Raw genomic sequence first — 19,775 nt, 5'->3', positions numbered from 1 at the left:
CAAATGTGATAGAATTTGCCAGCTGGCATTGTAACATTCAGACAGTTACCTATGTACCTAATCTGAAATATGAATAAATTAGTAATATTTTAAACAGGAAAGTAAACCGAATTTTGGCCTTTTGCTGGACACAATCACAATAGTAATTTGTTTTACAAGAGGGCAAAGTTTATCGCCACCGGTTGATGCATTTGCAGCACCAATGGTAGAAAATGCAAGCTCATCATCAACTGCATAATCGACGTTTGATATGACTATTGAATCCGAGCTTTTTGATCATGAATCATGATAAAACAAAATTTTAGAAGGTCGCAGAATAGTGGATTTAAAATATTTATTTTCTGTGATCTCAAATATCAGGCACGATCATAAAAATTGTACATTTGCTGATCTTGCCTTTGTCATTGAAAGACGTAAGGGTTTACACAGAGAATATATATTTAAGTGTAATATGTGCAAAAAAAAGGAAACGATACACTCTGAAGACCCAAAAAGAAAATGTTAGTAAATACTGCTCCTCCCCATGGTTACTTGGTTCCTTATTCAACCTACCTGAAATTAAACGAGTAGGTTAGTAAATTATATCATTTTACATTATAAAGTTAAATGTTTAGGTATCTCAATCACTTACTCACTGGTGGACATGGACGCAAAATTTTTGCCCATCTACTTATACTATCTTATAAAAAATGAAATTTTGAAAGTTAGCACGCTTAAAGTTCGTTTTTAGGGTTCCGTACCTCAAAAGGAAAAAACGGAACCCTTATAGGATCACTCGTGCGTCTGTCTGTCTGTCCGTCTGTCACAGCCTATTTTCTCGGAAACTACTGGACCAATTAAGTTGAAATTTGGTACACATATGTAAATTAGTGACCTAAAGATGGAAATGTTTTTTTTATAATTTTAAAATACATAGGTTCGAAGTTATTTAAGAAAACAGCCAAAAAATGACCATTCACCCCCTTTTATCTCCGAAACTACTGGGTCTAAAATATTGAAAAATACACAAAATAGTTCTTTACCTATAGATGACAGGAAAACCTATTAGAAATGTGCAGTCAAGCGTGAGTCGGACTTATGTACGGAACCCTAGTTTTTGCATTAAGGTAACAGATTTTGACATGTCTTATTAAAAATCACCATTGAAAAATAAGTCATAGCAAGTATGTTAGAATTATAAATCATATTAATCATATTACTGAGCAAGAGCACCCTAAACCGGCGAGCGTGTATGAGGAATGTTATGAATGTGAAGGAAGCGAAAGTGGTATGTCAGGATCGTAGCAAGTGGAAATCCGTGGTCTCTGCCTACCCCTCCGGGAAATAGGCGTGATTGTATGTATGTATGTATGTATGTATTAATCATATACTTTTTTATATTCTTTTGCTTTCATAAGTAATATAAACTAATTTTTGAAAGCGTTTTTCAATAATTATTAATAAAAAGACACGTCATGATTGTTTACCTTCTTTCTAATGCTAAAAAATAACGAACTATAATAACCGGGCCTTATTTGGTACAGAACCTTGATTTGATAGGTACATCGGATATTCTGGGCCCCTGAGTTTGTTGCGTAAAGGACAAAATGGTGACATGTGGTTAGAGCTGATACTGTTAAACTAGTGGTTCTGTGCGCTAAGTATAAAAAATAAGCTTCAGCGAACTCATTAAGCCTAGAAAAAACCTTACACCCTACTGCCACTTAAGTCAGTCTTGAGTCTTTGAATCAATTTCCGTAGTAGTACTACTACTACTAAGGTACTAGGAGGTAATAAGGCCTATAGTAGGTATAATAAGGCCTACCTGAAAAATAATGTTCTTACAACAGTGTAACCGTGTTAGTTATTTGAGTAACATATATGTAAAGTGATACAATTAAAAGCTAACAGCAAACCAGTACATAAATTATATCTTATGTACTTCTTATGAATTACACTCTTATAAAGGTTTCGGCTAATTACGCTTAATTACTTGAATAAAGGTAGATGAATTGCGTGCGGTCCAATAGGTAACCACAACTCACGGAGTCCAAAACAATAAGCTGATCAGCAAAGTCAAGTAAACAAAGCCAAGTCACAGTAGTAGAAAGATTATCGAGTTCCGTAAACGTAAGCCGGGTCAAAAAATTCAATCGCAACACAGTAAGTAATAAGTGAACGCCTCGTGGCAGTAACGCACGAAAAATAACATTGCAAATTGTCGGCAATGAGGCGCGCGCGGGTGCAAGCGTACGCATCTGTGTGCGTGCATTACACACACAAATACAGTCTCTCACGCCCCGTCAGAGCGACGGGTATATTCAGCTTGAAATCTCAAAATTGACTTTTAGCTCAGCTCCCGTTTCGTCTTAACACGCGTTCGACAAGGATGACGGTCAGGGCATGAAGTTATCTAGATCCGAATTGTCAAATGTCCACAGCGCTATCCTGTGTTGCCAGTAGTATAAACAGAATTACCCGAAAGTCTGAAATTTCTTTCGTGAATCGGAAGATATCGCTAACGAGTAATTAAAAATGACGTGTTATTGTAAAATTTAAGCTAAAATACATATAAATGAAAATTATAAAATTATAAAGAAATATTTTAACTTATTAACCATAGGTATAATGTACCCATGTAACATGTTATGTTGAAATAAAGTGGCAATGTTATTGTGACGTAATCGCGTGTCACTCTGGGAATGGAAGACCATGTTTTATTAGACCATGGACGTCCCAACAAATGTCAACGGAGATATTAATAAAACACCACTAAACTACCCGAAATTAGTTTATAAAAACGTTCAGCTGAAACGTCGGAATTAAAGGTAAAAACAATGAAATTATATCGCGGTAGACCCGTTTGTGTAATTAAACTAATTATATATCTAGGAATCATGCTTGAATCGCCCACTTCTTAACGAAATGTCGCGGTTCACTCATATTAGTCATAGGTATTTAATTTTAAAGCAATTTACGTGCTATTATAATCATAGATAAGATTATTATTGGCATGTTTTTGTTGATAGATATGATTATCTGACGTACCTGATAGCAAAGAGAATTTGAAATAGAGAGTTACTGTCATGGTAAATTATGTAGCTACAGTACATTTACTGCCATCTTTCGACAGATGATTAACACTGTTAGAACGCCATTTCACTTTGTACATTATTCTTTCACTGATATGTGTTAACTTGTTAAATATTAATATTAACGGTATCTACTCCAGAGTAGGCTGAAGGTTGTGGCGCCATCGCTCGAAAACATGGAACCATACATTTGGCCTATAGTCGAGTAGATGGCGTGAATATTAATATTTAACAAGTTAACACATCAGTGAAAGAATAAGGATCAAAGTCAAATGGCGTTCTAACAATTTTAATCTTCTGTCGAAAGATGGCAGTAAATTTACAGTGGCCACATAATTTACTTTGACAATCCGGCTCTATACCTACACTCTATTCTCTTTGCTGATAGTATACATAGTGTTATAGTATTAATAGTACTTTAAGAATCTAGTAATTTTACACTTGACTGTACCTGTCGTAGGTACAGTCAGGGGTCGGAAACCGGTATTTGCTCCATACAAAAATACCGGTATTATTAAGTTCTTTTTCGTTCTTTGGTTTATTATTTTATTTTTAATTGGACAATCTTATAATACAGAGTCGTTAGCCAAATATATGATTCAGTCTTACGTAAAGAGCATAAAATAATTCAAAATATTGGTCTACTTCGGGGTTTTTTAAAAATACCGGTTCCGAGCCCTGGGTACAGTAGGTATAGTCTGTCGATTTGTAGCTGGTCCTGAACTGCTAATCCTTTGTCTATTGTTAAGTAAAACCGCACGTGTTACTGCAAAAAAGGGTCTTAATTATTCTTAATGGCACCTGAGCGCGGGCTAGTCCAACGCAGAAAAAAACCAGTGTAGTAGAGGCACGTGCGGTTTTACTTAACAATAGACAAAGGATTAGCGGATCGGGGCCAGTTACAAATCGACAGACTATAATACACTCCTGGTTCGCTGACATAAGAGCTAATGGGACATATTTTTGAAATGATTTGTGCACCCATATTTTTACACTTGACTGTTCAAGCTTAAAAGAAAAAGAAAAATAAAAATGTTATCATTTGTATGGTTTCAGATTAACGTACAACGAGGATCTGATAAAGTGGTGCGACGTTGTCGTGCCGTGCGGCGGGGACGGCACGTTCCTTCTAGCAGCTTCTAGAGTAAGGGATGCTAAGTAAGTTTTATGCGTATGTGCTTTTTCGGATGCATTCTAAAGGGCCCCTGGTTCTTGGCAACTGAATTCCAAGAATTGGCTCACGCAGTAGCTTTTTTGAAAGACTTTGATTGCCATCTGACTTCCCAATTTACTCTTGGCTACCAGGCCGGTCCAGGCCTACCAGTTCAAAAATTCAATAGTGTTTCGCTTATCATACTGAAAGTTTGTATAATGGACCACTTGGAAATCAAAGAATAAATATAAACTTTTATTTAAATACATTGTCAAACTCAAAATACATTTGTTGATTTTGACGTGCCTGTGACTTTTTTTGCGTTTGTTTGTGTGGTAATAAATTATTATACATAATTCCATTCGTTTGTTACCTATTTGTTTCTTAAAATTTTTGACAATTCAAAAAACATTAAAATGGTAGCAGATAAAAATATTAGTGTTAATTTTATTCCACCAAAAACATATTCATGTAATTTTTTATTTCTTTTTTAGGATTCCGTACCCAAAGGGTAAAACGGGTCCGTCCGTCCGTCCGTCCGTCTGTCTGTCACCAGGCTGTATCTCACGAACCGTGATAGCTAGACAGTTGAAATTTTCACAGATGATGTATTTCTGTTGCCGCTATAACAACAAATACTAAAAACAGAATAAAATAAAGATTTAAGTGGGGCTCCCATACAACAAACGTGATTTTTGACCGAAGTTAAGCAACGTCGGGCGGGGTCAGTACTTGGATGGGTGACCGTTTTTTATAGATAATGGTACGGAACCCTTCGTTTGCGAGTCCGACTCGCACTTTACCGGTTTTTTTTATATATATATACAGGGTGGAACATTTCTAGAGACTGAGCTGAAAGGATAATGTTATCTAAGTGATCTACAATCGAGTTATTATAATCGTAAAGCTGAAGTAACAATTAAAACAAAATCACTAAAATGAAATATTTTTATATCAGTGACAACCCTACAAAGATATTTACATTTTAAATTGACACATGTTATGTCATACAATACGATCTACTTGCTAGGGTTGTAACATACAGATTTTTGCATTCATGTTTAACAAACTGTATCTCACAAACGGTTAGAAATATTAACGTGATTAATAAGTGAAAAATAAAGTACGTAGCCTAAACAATTCCCCGTTTGCGTAAAAGTCCTTCGTTCTGTTCCACCCGATATTTTAATGTTAAAAGATGCTCCAGTTATATGTAAGAAATCCACAACGCAGGCTTCGTCCGGTGGCTACAAATGCAAATCAGCAACATGCTCCGTCCCAAAAAATTTAAAATGTTGCCAGTACGAGATCATGGCTCGCACTGTCATTCATTCATTCATTCATTTCTTTATTGATTAAATATTACATTTTACATGTCAATTAAGTAAACCAATTAAGGTGTCAAAAAGTTATCAGATCTCATGTAGAGCCAAGCTTCTAACTCTACACGCCCTGACTCTACAAGCCCTTACTTAACAAACTCTACACCTTAGTAAAGTTTTTTTAGGGTTCCGTACTTCAAAAGGAAAAAACGGAACCCGTATAGGATCACTCGTGCGTCTGTCTGTCTGTCTGTCCGTCTGTCACAGGCTATTTTCTCGGAAACTACTGGACCAATTAAGTTGAAATTTGGTACACATATACCAAATAAATTTGGTATATATATATGTATATTGGTGACCCAGAGATGGACATGTAACGTAAACAAATGAATTTTAAGCATGGGGGGCACTTTTGGGGGGTAAATGAGAAAGTTAAAAAATAAAGTTTTTATTTATTTATTTAGAAATACGTTTTGTTTCAGTAAGCCAGTGATAGGGTTCAACAGCGCGCCGCACAAGTCCGTCGGCCGCCTCTGCCTGCCGACCTGGTGCTCGAATGATGTCAAAGGTGCGCTCCACGCTTTGAAGGAGGTAATTACCTTCCTAACCCTCCTTCTTCCTCGCGTTGTCCCGGCATATTGCTCCAGCAAGCCAGTGATCGGATTGAACAGCGCGCCGCACAAGTCCGTCGGCCGGCTCTGCCTGCCGACCTGGTGCTCGAATGATGTCAAATGTGCGCTCCACGCTTTGAAGGAGGTAATTACCTTCCTAATCCGTGATCCGAAATTAATTAAGGTTAAGCAGGAAAGCTGACACCACCACCATGTGCGATAGATAGCTAGGAAGAGAGAGAATCCATATGCGAAACTTATTTTACACAGAGCTGTAAAATTGGATGAGGAGCATTCCACTGGCTGTCCCGTACAAACGCATTTTATTTCATATATTACAACTTTTTCTTCGGCGTTTAAAGCCGACGGTTATTTTTCTGTGCACATTTCTCACAGAAAAAGAAACTCCTATACCTACATATCTTCAGAAAATTAGCGTTTGTACGGGACAAACGGTAGACAATTTCATGGAATGCTCCATGAACACATTATTAATGGAAATCTTTGATAAAGTGGCCATGCACTTTTGCAGCTGGGTGTAGGTACATCTGTTTCTATACAAATACTTGTACATGAGTAATTAATGAGTACCTCACAGCGCTCTAGTCTTAATTTAACAACTCAACTTGCTAATAAGCATCTTTATTTGCGATAATTTATTGTCTTTGAATACCTCGCTACGTTTAGTATTCTGTATTGGGTACACATGTATTGGGCACACACTGGGTTGCTAGTTATGCATTAATTTTACGCGTATAGTGAAATATTGTCAAACTACTTCGTCAGTAGAAAAATGCGCGATTTTCTAATTTTCTATGAGATGATAACTCTTTGCGCCTACATTTTTAGGGTTCCGTACCCAAAGGGTAAAACGGGACCCTATTACTAAGACTCCGCTGTCCGTCCGTCCGTCCGTCCGTCTGTCCGTCCGTCCGTCCGTCTGTCACCAGGCTGTATCTCACGAACCGTGATACCTAGACAGTTGGAATTTTTACAGATGATGTATTTCTGTTGCCGCTATAACAACAAATACTAAAAACAGAATAAAATAAAGATTTACGTGGGGCTCCCATACAACAAACGTGATTTTTGACCGAAGCAACGTCGGGCGGGGTCAGTATTTGGATGGGTGACCGTTTTTTTTTGCCGTTTTTTGTTGCATTATGGTACGGAACTCTTCGTGCGCGAGTCCGACTCGCACTTGCCCGATTTTTTAATTTTGCTGCTTTTTTCTACTGACGGAAATGGTTCGACAGACTATATGTACTTAATTATTATCTCACAACTGTTCAGGGTCGGTTCAGATGGATGCGGCGATCGCGGATACGAACGACTGTCACCTGCGAGGCCAAATTATTGGACACCATCACACCAGTTGATCTACATACGCTACACTATAGCAGGTATTGTATATTATCTATGCCAAACACCAAACCTAGGAGGGCCAATAACTGGGGCCTGTCAGCTGTGTCCATCACTGGGTCCTGTCAGCTTAGTGTCCAACAATGGTACCTATCTGGTTAAAGTGTCCAACACTTTAAACTATTGGACACCATCACACCAGTTGATCTTCATACGCTACACTATAGCAGGTATTGTATATTATCTATGCCAAAACACCAAACCTAGGAGGGCCAATAACTGGGGCCTGTCAGCTGTGTCTATCAATGGGTCCTGTTACCTTAGTGTCCAACAATAGTACCTAGCTGCTTACAGTGTCAAAACTTTAAACTATTGGACACCATCACACCGGTTGATCTTCATACGCTACACTATAGCAGGTATTGTATATTATCTATGCCAAAACACCAAACCTAGGAGGGCCAATAACTGGGGCCTGTCAGCTGTGTCCATCAATGGGTCCTGTTACCTTAGTGTCCAACAATAGTACCTAGCTGCTTACAGTGTCAAAACTTTAAACTATTGGACACCATCACACCAGTTGATCTACATACGCTACATTATAGCAGGTATATTTATCTGTACCGTACCGAAACACTAGAATTATCAGTAATAGTATATTCAGGTATACAAAGAAACTGTATACTCAGCTATAGTTTGTATCTTTAGGTGTTTAAAAAAGAGTAAACAAAATCTACCCTCAAATGGCTTCTTAAGCCTGTCGAGGGTAGATGGAAACATTACATGGTCAAATAATGCAGGTTAAAGTCAGGTCGTTCAGTGACAGATCCAGGTGGTTTTGTATTTGGTTGGTTAACCAATCATTGTTATGACTACCCGAAAATGTACAAATTATTTGTTTACTTATATTTAAATACCTAAAGATACAGAGTAGGGTGGTTCAAAAAACATTTTTTTTTATTTTCCTACGGGGCACCCCCTTATTTTGTTACACTTATTATGCTGATAAAATACACCAAGTTTCGTTATTTTATCTCAACTACAAGGGGGTGCTACAACACTTTGAAATTTTTCAAAGTTGTATGAAATCCAAAAAAAAAAAGTTTTTATTATTCAGAATTTTATTTAAGTATCTGGTTTCACACTATTTGCACATGTGATTTATAAGTTTTTAAGTAGAAAAACATTTTTATTTCTATTTTTTATAATTTTTCAAAAGTAAGATTTTTTGAATTTCGCCTAAAAAAGTCATAAAAACTAGAAATATTTTTTTTTTTACTTAATAACTTTTAAATCACACTTTCAAATAATGTGAAAACCACTACTTACATAAAAATCTAAAAAAAAAAAATCTTACTTTTGAAAAATTATAAAAAATAGAAATAAAAATGTTTTTCTACTTAAAAACTTATAAATCACATGTGCAAATAGTGTGAAACCAGATACTTAAATAAAATTCTGAATAATAAATACTTTTTTTTTTGGATATCATACAACTTTGAAAAATTTCAAAGTGTTGTAGCACCCCCTTGTAGTTGAGATAAGATTACAAAACTTGGCGTATTTTGTCAACATAACAAGTGTAACAAAATGAGGGGGTGCCGCTTCTTCTAACTAGAGTTTGAATTTTTCCCATACAAACGTGAACCACCCTAATACAGAGTATAGTTAAGGCACCAGTAATGGATGACGATTTGACGAACCAAAGATGAAAATTAACTCTTAGTTTAATGAAACTAAAGATTATACAATTATTTTGTTAAAATTTATTTATTTTTCTGGGTAACATTCTGCAACTTCGAAATATATTGTTTGCCCGATGTTTCATTTGCCCAATTTTCATTTAACCGAACGCTTTTTTTTTTTTCAAAAACCGTTTTATTTTCCAAACTTTTGAAAAAGGCATCCTGTAGAAGCCATCGGGTTAGGTTAGATTTGTGACCCTTCTAATAATTCAAAAGGTTTTTAGAAAAAACGCGTTGTGGGTTTTAAAAATAGGATTTTAAATTTTCGGAAATAGGGTATTTTCCTAGTAGTCAAATCAGTTACTTTTTTAGAACTGTCAAAACGATTTGCTAATATGTAATTTATATGAAACATTACATCGTGACGTCACGGTCAACTCACCTACTTTTTATATTTCTATCCGATTTATTAAATAGAACTTCTGTTTAAAAATAACTCCTATCTATGTTTTTTTTAATAATTATCTGGTGCTTTATTTTATGCATGGTGTAAAATCATTTACTTTGAATACAGTATAATACCCTATTGGAAAATTATGGTAGTCTATACATATAATAAAGCTGAAGACGGTCGAAAGTCTGTACATGGAAGATATTTGAAAAAAGTTGGCTGGGGATACTTAGAATCGATAACAGAACACGTTCCAAAAGTTTTTAGAATTTTTGTCTGTTTGTCTGTTTATCTGTTTATCTGTTTGTCTGTTTATTTGAACGCGCATCACGTGAAAACGGCTGAACGGATTTTGATGAAAACTTTACTAATCTGTCGAGGAAATTCCCGGCCAGGTTATAGGCTATTAAAAATTCAACCCCTTAAAGGGGGGGTAGCCACAACAATCGATTGACTTAAGTTTGCCCCTGAATCTTATGGCGCTACTAAGGAAGGAGGGGCAAACTTTTTTCAAATATGTGCTACCACTATTGAGTACCCTGGTAAACTAACAGATGGCGCTGAATTTAATACGTAGTGACATGAATAAGCCACCGAGGAAAGATTTTGCCAAATTAACTCTAAGTTTAGAAGAGGGGTTACGGATATCAACAAAAATAATTGAATAATTATGTTGATTTAATAAATTAATAATACAACAAAATTAAACGACAGTAAATTAATTGCCCCTCATTGTACAGTGCCATCTTTTGGGGAACAGAGTAAACATTAAGTAATCAAGAAAACTAAAAATGAGGTTACATAGTTATGTAGTGGTAAAATAAACACACATATCAACACGCGTATAATTGCATAATTATTTAAAATTATAAATTTTCTCCATCATGAATTACCTAATTGTAATTATACCCCGTCCATATCAAATCTATATTCATACGGAGGTATCGCCTCTTTAAGCACTTAATAATGGCCACGAAGGTGGGTACTTTGAAAAAAAAAAAAACATTGATCTCTGTCATTTGCAGTGCCGGATTAACCCTTTTAAGCAAAATAAGCACATGCTTAGGGCACCACGTCTAGGGGGCACCAAAACCGTAGGCAAAAAAACGCGCAGGCTGCATCAGCATTGCAGTCGTCGTGGAGTAGGTACCTACATGAAACTTTTATACGTGTACAAGTAACCATCTAATAACGAAGGGTCGTAGGGATCAAGTAAGAGAGTGAGGGTACGTAAGAACATCTCCAACGTAGGCTTTCGATTTGACCTTACGCGGAGGCCCTTAAAGTCATGGAAAATAATCTTGCTTTCGGGCTTGCGGCCAGCCGATTTTTTCGACATAGGTTACCGATTTAATAGCGAATTTTGCTGTCAACCAAGCCAAGTTGCTCCTTAGCCGCGATCCTGAGACCTAACTGTCAAAGTGTTAATAAGGGGCCCCGTGAAAGCCGAAAACTAAAAGCATCCTATCAAGTAGCGCTTTCGAGTGAAGCCATAGAGCGAGCAGTAGAAGAGTCGTGATTACATGCATAGATTCGATTTTAAGCCACTCTTTTGCAGTTCTGCGTAAGGTCTTATGCGAGGCCTTAATTACACTTGGGCGTGGATCCAAATCCAAGCTTTCCTCTTTCGCAGCCGGGCCTTTACACAACCTCGCTGAGACCCTTAAATATCGAGCCCTATGCGAAGCTAGGCTGATAGAAAACTGTCCCATCCCTTCTCTGTATGAAATCCTACATTCGCGCCTGGTTCGGACTAAAAGTAAAAATGTACAACTGTCTATCAAATTGCATTTTATATATCGAAAAATTTTCGCGCTCGCTTCGCTCGCGTTTACAATTACATTATAAGATATGATAAAGGTGACATTCGGGTGGCGACTGCAGCAGCATTACTCTGTTGTAAGGTTACTGCTGCAGCACTGTCAATTTTCGTTATAAAATTATGTGACTGATTTCCATACTAAAAGTAAAAATGTACAACTGTCTATAAAATTGCGTTTTTATATCGAACAATTTTCGCGCTCGCTTCGCTCGCGTTTTCAATTACTTTCTGAGTCAAATTGCGTTTTTTATATCGAACAATTTTCGCGCTCGCTTCGCTCGCGTTTTCAATAACATTATAAGATATGATAAAAGTGACATTCGGATGGCGACTGCAGCAGCATTACTCTGTTGTAACGTTACTGCTGCAGCACTGTCAATTTTCGTGATAAAATTATGTGACTGATTTCCATACTAAAAGTAAAAATGTACAACTGTCTATAAAATTGCGTTTTTATATCGAACAATTTTCGCGCTCGCTTCGCTCGCGTTTTCAATTACTTTCTAAGTCAAATTGCGTTTTTTATATCGAACAATTTTCGCGCTCGCTTCGCTCGCGTTTTCAATAACATTATAAGATATGATAAAAGTGACATTCGGATGGCGACTGCAGTAGCATTACTCTGTTGCGACGTTACTGCTGCAGCACTGTCAATTTTCGTCATAAAATGATGTGACTGATTTCCATACTAAAAGTAGAAATGTACAACTGTCTATGAAATTGCGTTTTTATATCGAAAAATTTTCGCGCTCGCTTCGCTCGCGTTTTCAATCATTTTCTAAGACATGACGACTGCAGCAGCATTACTCTGTTGCAACGTTACTGCTGCAGCACTGTCAATTTTCGTAATAAAATTATGTGACTGATTTCCATACTAAAAGTATAAATGTACAGCTGTCTATGAAATTGCGTTTTTATATCAAAACATTTTCGCGCTCGCATCGCTCGCGTTTTCAATAACTTTCTAAGATATGGCGACTGCAGCAGCATTACTCTGTTGCAACGTTACTGCTGCAGCACTGTTAATTTTCGTGATAAAATTATGTGCCTGATTTCCATACTAAAAGTAAAAATGTACAACTGTCTATCAAATTGCGTTTTTATATCAAAACATATTCGCGCTCGCTTCGCTCGCGTTTTCAATAACTTTCTAAGATATGGCGACTGCAGCAGCATTACTCTGTTGCAACGTTACTGCTGCAGCACTGTCAATTTTCGTGATAAAATGATGTGCCTGATTTCCATACTAAAAGTAAAAATGTACAACTGTCTATCAAATTGCGTTTTTATATCAAAACATTTTCGCGCTCGCTTCGCTCGCGTTTTCAATAACTTTCTAAGATATGGCGACTGCAGCAGCATTACTCTGTTGCGACATTACTGCTGCAGCACTGTCAATTTTCGTGATAAAATTATGTGACTGATTTCCATACTAAAAGTAAAAATGTACAACTGTCTATCAAATTGCGTTTTTATATCAAAACGTTTTCGCGCTCGCTTCGCTCGCGTTTTCAATAACTTTCTAAGATATGGCGACTGCAGCAGCATTACTCTGTTGCAACATTACTGCTGCAGCACTGTTAATTTTCGTGATAAAATGATGTGCCTGATTTCCATACTAAAAGTAAAAATGTACAACTGTCTATCAAATTGCGTTTTTATATCAAAACATATTCGCGCTCGCTTCGCTCGCGTTTTCAATAACTTTCTAAGATATGGCGACTGCAGCAGCATTACTCTGTTGCAACGTTACTGCTGCAGCACTGTCAATTTTCGTGATAAAATTATGTGCCTGATTTCCATACTAAAAGTAAAAATGTACAACTGTCTATCAAATTGCGTTTTTATATCAAAACATTTTCGCGCTCGCTTCGCTCGCGTTTTCAATAACTTTCTAAGATATGGCGACTGCAGCAGCATTACTCTGTTGCGACATTACTGCTGCAGCACTGTCAATTTTCGTGATAAAATTATGTGACTGATTTCCATACTAAAAGTAAAAATGTACAACTGTCTATCAAATTGCGTTTTTATATCAAAACGTTTTCGCGCTCGCTTCGCTCGCGTTTTCAATAACTTTCTAAGATATGGCGACTGCAGCAGCATTACTCTGTTGCAACATTACTGCTGCAGCACTGTCAATTTTCGTGATAAAATTATGTGACTGATTTCCATACTAAAAGTAAAAATGTACAACTGTCTATCAAATTGCGTTTTTATATCGAAAAATTTTCGCGCTCGCTTCGCTCGCGTTATTAATAACTTTCTAAGACTTGACGACTGCAGCACCATTACTCTGTTGCAACGTTACTGCTGCAGCACTGTCAATTTTCGTGATAAAATTATGTGAGTGATTTCCATTCTCAGCTGTAATGCGGCAATGAACGTCACTCAACTTACCAAAAAAATTCAATGTAATCTCGATGACCCTAGGGAGAGGGGGCACCATGGTCTAGAAATGCTTAGGGCATCAAAATATTTTAATCCGGCACTGGTCGTTTGCGGAGTGAAACGATTTGGGACTCGCATTTTATACGCATTACCATGCCTTCCCGAAAAAAAACAAATTATTCGGGAAAGTCTCGCAGCGCATTGAGGTTACAAGGGGCACGTGATCTTCCTCAGGAGTCTGATGAAGAAGACCACGGTGAGTGGGTGGCGCTCTAGCCAGGCAGGCCGCTTCGCTTTCGCTCGCGCGCGTATGCCTTACTGTATCGTCCGATATACATCTACCTACTCTGTCGTTTAAATCACGTGTAAAATTTGAATAAGGGCGAAAAAAACTATTGATTTTGGACAGTAGTTTTATTTAGTGGTACCTAATTGTAAAATATTTTATCTGGACTACAGTCCTCTAGCATACCCATCTGTCAACTTTACTTCAAGTTCCGCCTCCAGGGGAGAGGGAGAGAAATTAGGCTTAGAAATTATCCGCTTACTGACACAGACCGAATTCCACGCGGGCGGAGCCGCGGGCACAGCTAGTTACTCAATAAATCTGAAATTTATTATTGGCGTAGGTACCTATAGGGTACTTGACTACTAGTCAAATCAGTTTCTTTTTTTGAACTGACAAAACGATTTTGCTACTATGGCATTTATATGAAACACTGGCATGTGACGTCACAATCATATTACCTACTCTTTATAGTTTTACACGGTGTGGTGTCCAAAAATAACTGCTGTCTACGTTTCTCTATTAATTTTCTGGCGCTTTATTTCATGCACGGTGTAAAATAATATATTTTAAATACAGTCAAATACCGTGTTGCAGATATTCAGCAGTGTCCCAGGCCCTGGACAATCCGGACAACCCTCTATCATCAGCGCCCCACCGGGAGCAGTTCACTACAGAGCAGAGGAATTCGGTGCTGCATACTAAAGTGCTACCCTTTTTGGCCCTCAATGAGGTAAAAACTGTAGTATCCCCGTGAGTCTAAATGTACATATTCGTTGCAATCTAATTTGAACCTTTCGTGAAACAAATAAAGTAGTACTTGCTTTGTTTTATTGCGTTTTAAAACAAACGAAATGCGTTCCAATTTACTTATAGAACAAGGTTCAAATTAAAAATTGGAAAACTTTCTAGGGGCTTATTATTTATTTATTTATTTATTGAGGAGATAACACAGAAAAACATACATGGGATGAACATAAAACTTAAAATAACATAAATGGCCTTAAATATAGATGCTTCCATAAACGTATCTCACAGAGAACATATGAATATTATACCACTTACCTAATACTAATACTTAACTAACATGCGGTTCACAATATTTCAAGTGCTTACGAGGGTATAGTGTATAAAAAACCTTATTTTATTAACTTTGTGTAACAGCTAAATGAAAATTCTTTACAGTCATGTCATCTTATAAAAAACACGATTAAAATATTGGATTTTTAATTATGTTTACCAAAAACGCATTTGAGCGTTTTCCAAAAAAAATGTACATTTCGTTCATGTCTTCAAAATATTGACTTCTTGGGCTCATTTTACTCAGAATCATTTGTACATTCACGCCTCATACATGAAAAAATGTGTCCCAAGATTTCCTTTCCAGATCGTCACATTCTTGTATGAATTTTTTATTTGTATGAACGTGACGCACTGGAAAAATATTTTTTCATACCAAATTTTGGGACATATTTTTTCATGTATGAGGCGTGAATGTACAAATGATTCTGAGTAAAATTAGCCCAAGAAGTCAATACTTTGAAGACATGATGAAATGTACATTTTTTTTGGACAACGCTCATTTCACAAACATAATGCCTTTTAACCCCATGCTGTAAAATTGCACGTGATTCAATCTTATCCCTCGCTACACTAAAGTATGCTAAAGTGATCCAAATCCACCCATCTCTTTGTGAACTACGATACAGATATAATTTTTTTACACTCAAACAATTAATTTACCTCAATTCAATTCTAGAAATAACATAAAAATAAAATAAATAAAATAAAATATCTTTATTTCAGAATATTAAAAAAAAAATTCCATACAATATTGTTAGTATCATATCATTACAGCTACATGTTAGTAAGTACATTAAAATTAATCATTAACATTATAGGTACATATAGGTAAATAATTGACACAATGTTTTGACAATTGACAATGAGATCAAGATTTATAAATACATTAAAATTAATTGAAATTATTAATATATAATAATTAACATAGACTAGGTAATTTTATGTAGTCCACCTAAATCCAAATAATCTTCAATCATTACAATTTTGTCCGACAATTTCCATGTATTTTGGCTTTTTACTCATCTCTTTCAATTCTTAACAGGTATTCATAGGCGAGAGCGTGACGTCACGAGTGTCGGTGCTCCGCCTGCAGATAGACAAGGGCGCGTGGACGCACACGAAGAGCTCGGGGCTCTGTGTGAGCACGGGCACCGGCAGCACGTCGTGGCATTACAGGTATCTCACTCTGTCACCATTGGAGAGAGCGGGACGTCACGAGTGTCGGTGCTCCGCCTGCAGATAGACAAGGGCGCGTGGACGCACACGAAGAGCTCGGGGCTCTGTGTGAGCACGGGCACCGGCAGCACGTCGTGGCATTACAGGTATCTCACTCTGTCACCATTGGAGAGAGCGGGACGTCACGAGTGTCGGTGCTCCGCCTGCAGATAGACAAGGGCGCGTGGACGCACACGAAGAGCTCGGGGCTCTGTGTGAGCACGGGCACCGGCAGCACGTCGTGGCATTACAGGTATCTCACTCTGTCACCATTGGAGAGAGCGGGACGTCACGAGTGTCGGTGCTCCGCCTGCAGATAGACAAGGGCGCGTGGACGCACACGAAGAGCTCGGGGCTCTGTGTGAGCACGGGCACCGGCAGCACGTCGTGGCATTACAGGTATCTCACTCTGTCACCATTGGAGAGAGCGGGACGTCACGAGTGTCGGTGCTCCGCCTGCAGATAGACAAGGGCGCGTGGACGCACACGAAGAGCTCGGGGCTCTGTGTGAGCACGGGCACCGGCAGCACGTCGTGGCATTACAGGTATCTCACTCTGTCACCATTGGAGAGAGCGGGACGTCACGAGTGTCGGTGCTCCGCCTGCAGATAGACAAGGGCGCGTGGACGCACACGAAGAGCTCGGGGCTCTGTGTGAGCACGGGCACCGGCAGCACGTCGTGGCATTACAGGTATCTCACTCTGTCACCATTGGAGAGAGCGGGACGTCACGAGTGTCGGTGCTCCGCCTGCAGATAGACAAGGGCGCGTGGACGCACACGAAGAGCTCGGGGCTCTGTGTGAGCACGGGCACCGGCAGCACGTCGTGGCATTACAGGTATCTCACTCTGTCACCATTGGAGAGAGCGGGACGTCACGAGTGTCGGTGCTCCGCCTGCAGATAGACAAGGGCGCGTGGACGCACACGAAGAGCTCGGGGCTCTGTGTGAGCACGGGCACCGGCAGCACGTCGTGGCATTACAGGTATCTCACTCTGTCACCATTGGAGAGAGCGGGACGTCACGAGTGTCGGTGCTCCGCCTGCAGATAGACAAGGGCGCGTGGACGCACACGAAGAGCTCGGGGCTCTGTGTGAGCACGGGCACCGGCAGCACGTCGTGGCATTACAGGTATCTCACTCTGTCACCATTGGAGAGAGCGGGACGTCACGAGTGTCGGTGCTCCGCCTGCAGATAGACAAGGGCGCGTGGACGCACACGAAGAGCTCGGGGCTCTGTGTGAGCACGGGCACCGGCAGCACGTCGTGGCATTACAGGTATCTCACTCTGTCACCATTGGAGAGAGCGGGACGTCACGAGTGTCGGTGCTCCGCCTGCAGATAGACAAGGGCGCGTGGACGCACACGAAGAGCTCGGGGCTCTGTGTGAGCACGGGCACCGGCAGCACGTCGTGGCATTACAGGTATCTCACTCTGTTACCATGGAAGAGAGCGGGACATAAAATAAGGTACAGATGTAGTGTATAATTATTTTCCATCGTATTTTCACGGAAACGTTCGTAACGTGTCTTGCTATTTCAGTCAGTCTCGGTACAAAAAGTACTGAGGTTGACTGAAGCAGCATGACAAATACGAACGTTTCCGAGAAAATATGATGGAAAATAATTATGCACTACATTTGTATAGCATTTAGTTCGTACCAAGCGATTGTTTGTAAATTATCTGTGACAGATGATTATTTAAAAAAAAAAAACATTTATTCAGACGAAATAAACCCTACTTCTACTTTTTTTCTTCTGCCAAACTGCAGGGCAGTTTGTTGATCGCATCGCATCGGCCCCACACACGTCGTAGGGGTGGGGATCAAGCGTTTCTGATCCCCCCCTGCATTGTGAGGGTGCCCTGGCGATAAGCCGGGGCTGCCGGAGGGCGCCGTGGTGGAATGACCTCGATCCCAGTGCGCCCTCACGAACGGCAAAGAGGGTGAAACGCCGGAGTGGGTTTAGTGGGTAGGGCCAAATTCTCCCCCCCTCTCGCTAAGAGAGGGATAAGGAGCGGCGAGTCCCACACACTGTGCGTAAATGCATTCCCACTCCGTCAAAAAAAAAAAAGGGCAGTTTGTTGGCAGAGGGAACTTAAACATAGATGGGTAGACTTAGTTAATTGCCTAGTTAAATAATACAATTAGAAAAAGACAGTCTATCTCGCGGACTACTGTCGCGCACTCTTACTGCTCTTACTTGATTTTTTTTATACTTAATTATTTTTATCTTTAATTTTCTACAATTTAAATATTCCATGTGTCCTGTAATACGTAGGTAGTACAAAAAACTCAAGTTTCGATGAGAATTCATACGAAATTCTATAAATATTCTTTTTGGCCATATTCTATATAGAAAATAAGTATTTAAAAATATTTTTTATTCCAGTATAAACTGCCTCCGCACCCACTCTGTCCTGGAGCTGATGAAGATACTCTCCAGGGAAGGCATAGCCGTTGACACCACGTTGGAGAAAGCGAGGGAGGTCGCGGAGAAATACAATCAGAAACTCATGTTTGCGGCCGGTTGGTATACTTATTCATTATACACTCTGTGCTGGAGCTGATGAAGATACTCTCCAGGGAGGGCATAGCCGTTGACACCACGTTGGAGAAAGCGAGGGAGGTCGCGGAGAAATACAATCAGAAACTCATGTTTGCGGCCGGTTGGTATACTTATTCATTATACACTCTGTGCTGGAGCTGATGAAGATACTCTCCAGGGAGGGCATAGCCGTTGACACCACGTTGGAGAAAGCGAGGGAGGTCGCGGAGAAATACAATCAGAAACTCATGTTTGCGGCCGGTTGGTATACTTATTCATTATACACTCTGTGCTGGAGCTGATGAAGATACTCTCCAGGGAGGGCATAGCCGTTGACACCACGTTGGAGAAAGCGAGAGAGTTCGCAGAGAAATATAATCAAAAACTCATGTTTGCCGCCGGTTGGTTTTAGTTTCCTTAAGGGTAGTTACATCACACGTTTAGGGAAGGAAGGGGGAGGGGGTCAAGAAAATGTGACATGTTGTGACGGGGGGGAGGGGGGAGTCGCAAACCTTGTGACGTCACTCTAACTTATTTAAATTATGTAATTCGCTGCACAGTTAAATAACAACTTTATGGAACGATAATAATTTTTAATCGTTTAATTCTTTCCTAATCAGTTTTGGGTTATAAAATTACTATTATTTATTTTTTCTGAAATATTTTGAGAAAATATCAAATTGGGTACAACCTACTTAATTCGATTTGCCGATTTCGTTGAAAAAATGTGACGTCACACCAGGGGTTTGCCAAATTTATGTGACCAAATGTGAGAATGTG

The 19,775-nt window shown here is 39.1% G+C and overlaps 1 protein-coding gene across 1 annotated transcript in view; it reads left to right on the top strand.

Annotated features, from left to right (window-relative positions):
- The window catches only part of LOC134802869 (NAD kinase 2, mitochondrial), a 51,099-nt gene that overhangs the window by 28,339 nt on the left and 2,985 nt on the right, over nucleotides 1-19,775 (top strand). The window contains exons 4-9 of the mRNA XM_063775604.1: nucleotides 4,128-4,229; nucleotides 6,029-6,137; nucleotides 7,451-7,560; nucleotides 14,752-14,887; nucleotides 16,280-16,413; nucleotides 18,840-18,976. Of these exons, the coding sequence (XP_063631674.1) occupies nucleotides 4,128-4,229; nucleotides 6,029-6,137; nucleotides 7,451-7,560; nucleotides 14,752-14,887; nucleotides 16,280-16,413; nucleotides 18,840-18,976 (728 nt within the window). The remainder of the gene's footprint in view (nucleotides 1-4,127; nucleotides 4,230-6,028; nucleotides 6,138-7,450; nucleotides 7,561-14,751; nucleotides 14,888-16,279; nucleotides 16,414-18,839; nucleotides 18,977-19,775) is intronic.

Source organism: Cydia splendana, chromosome 25 (genome assembly GCF_910591565.1).
Source record: "Cydia splendana chromosome 25, ilCydSple1.2, whole genome shotgun sequence".
NCBI lineage: Eukaryota > Metazoa > Arthropoda > Insecta > Lepidoptera > Tortricidae > Cydia > Cydia splendana.
This window is presented reverse-complemented; position numbering and strand designations above follow the sequence as displayed.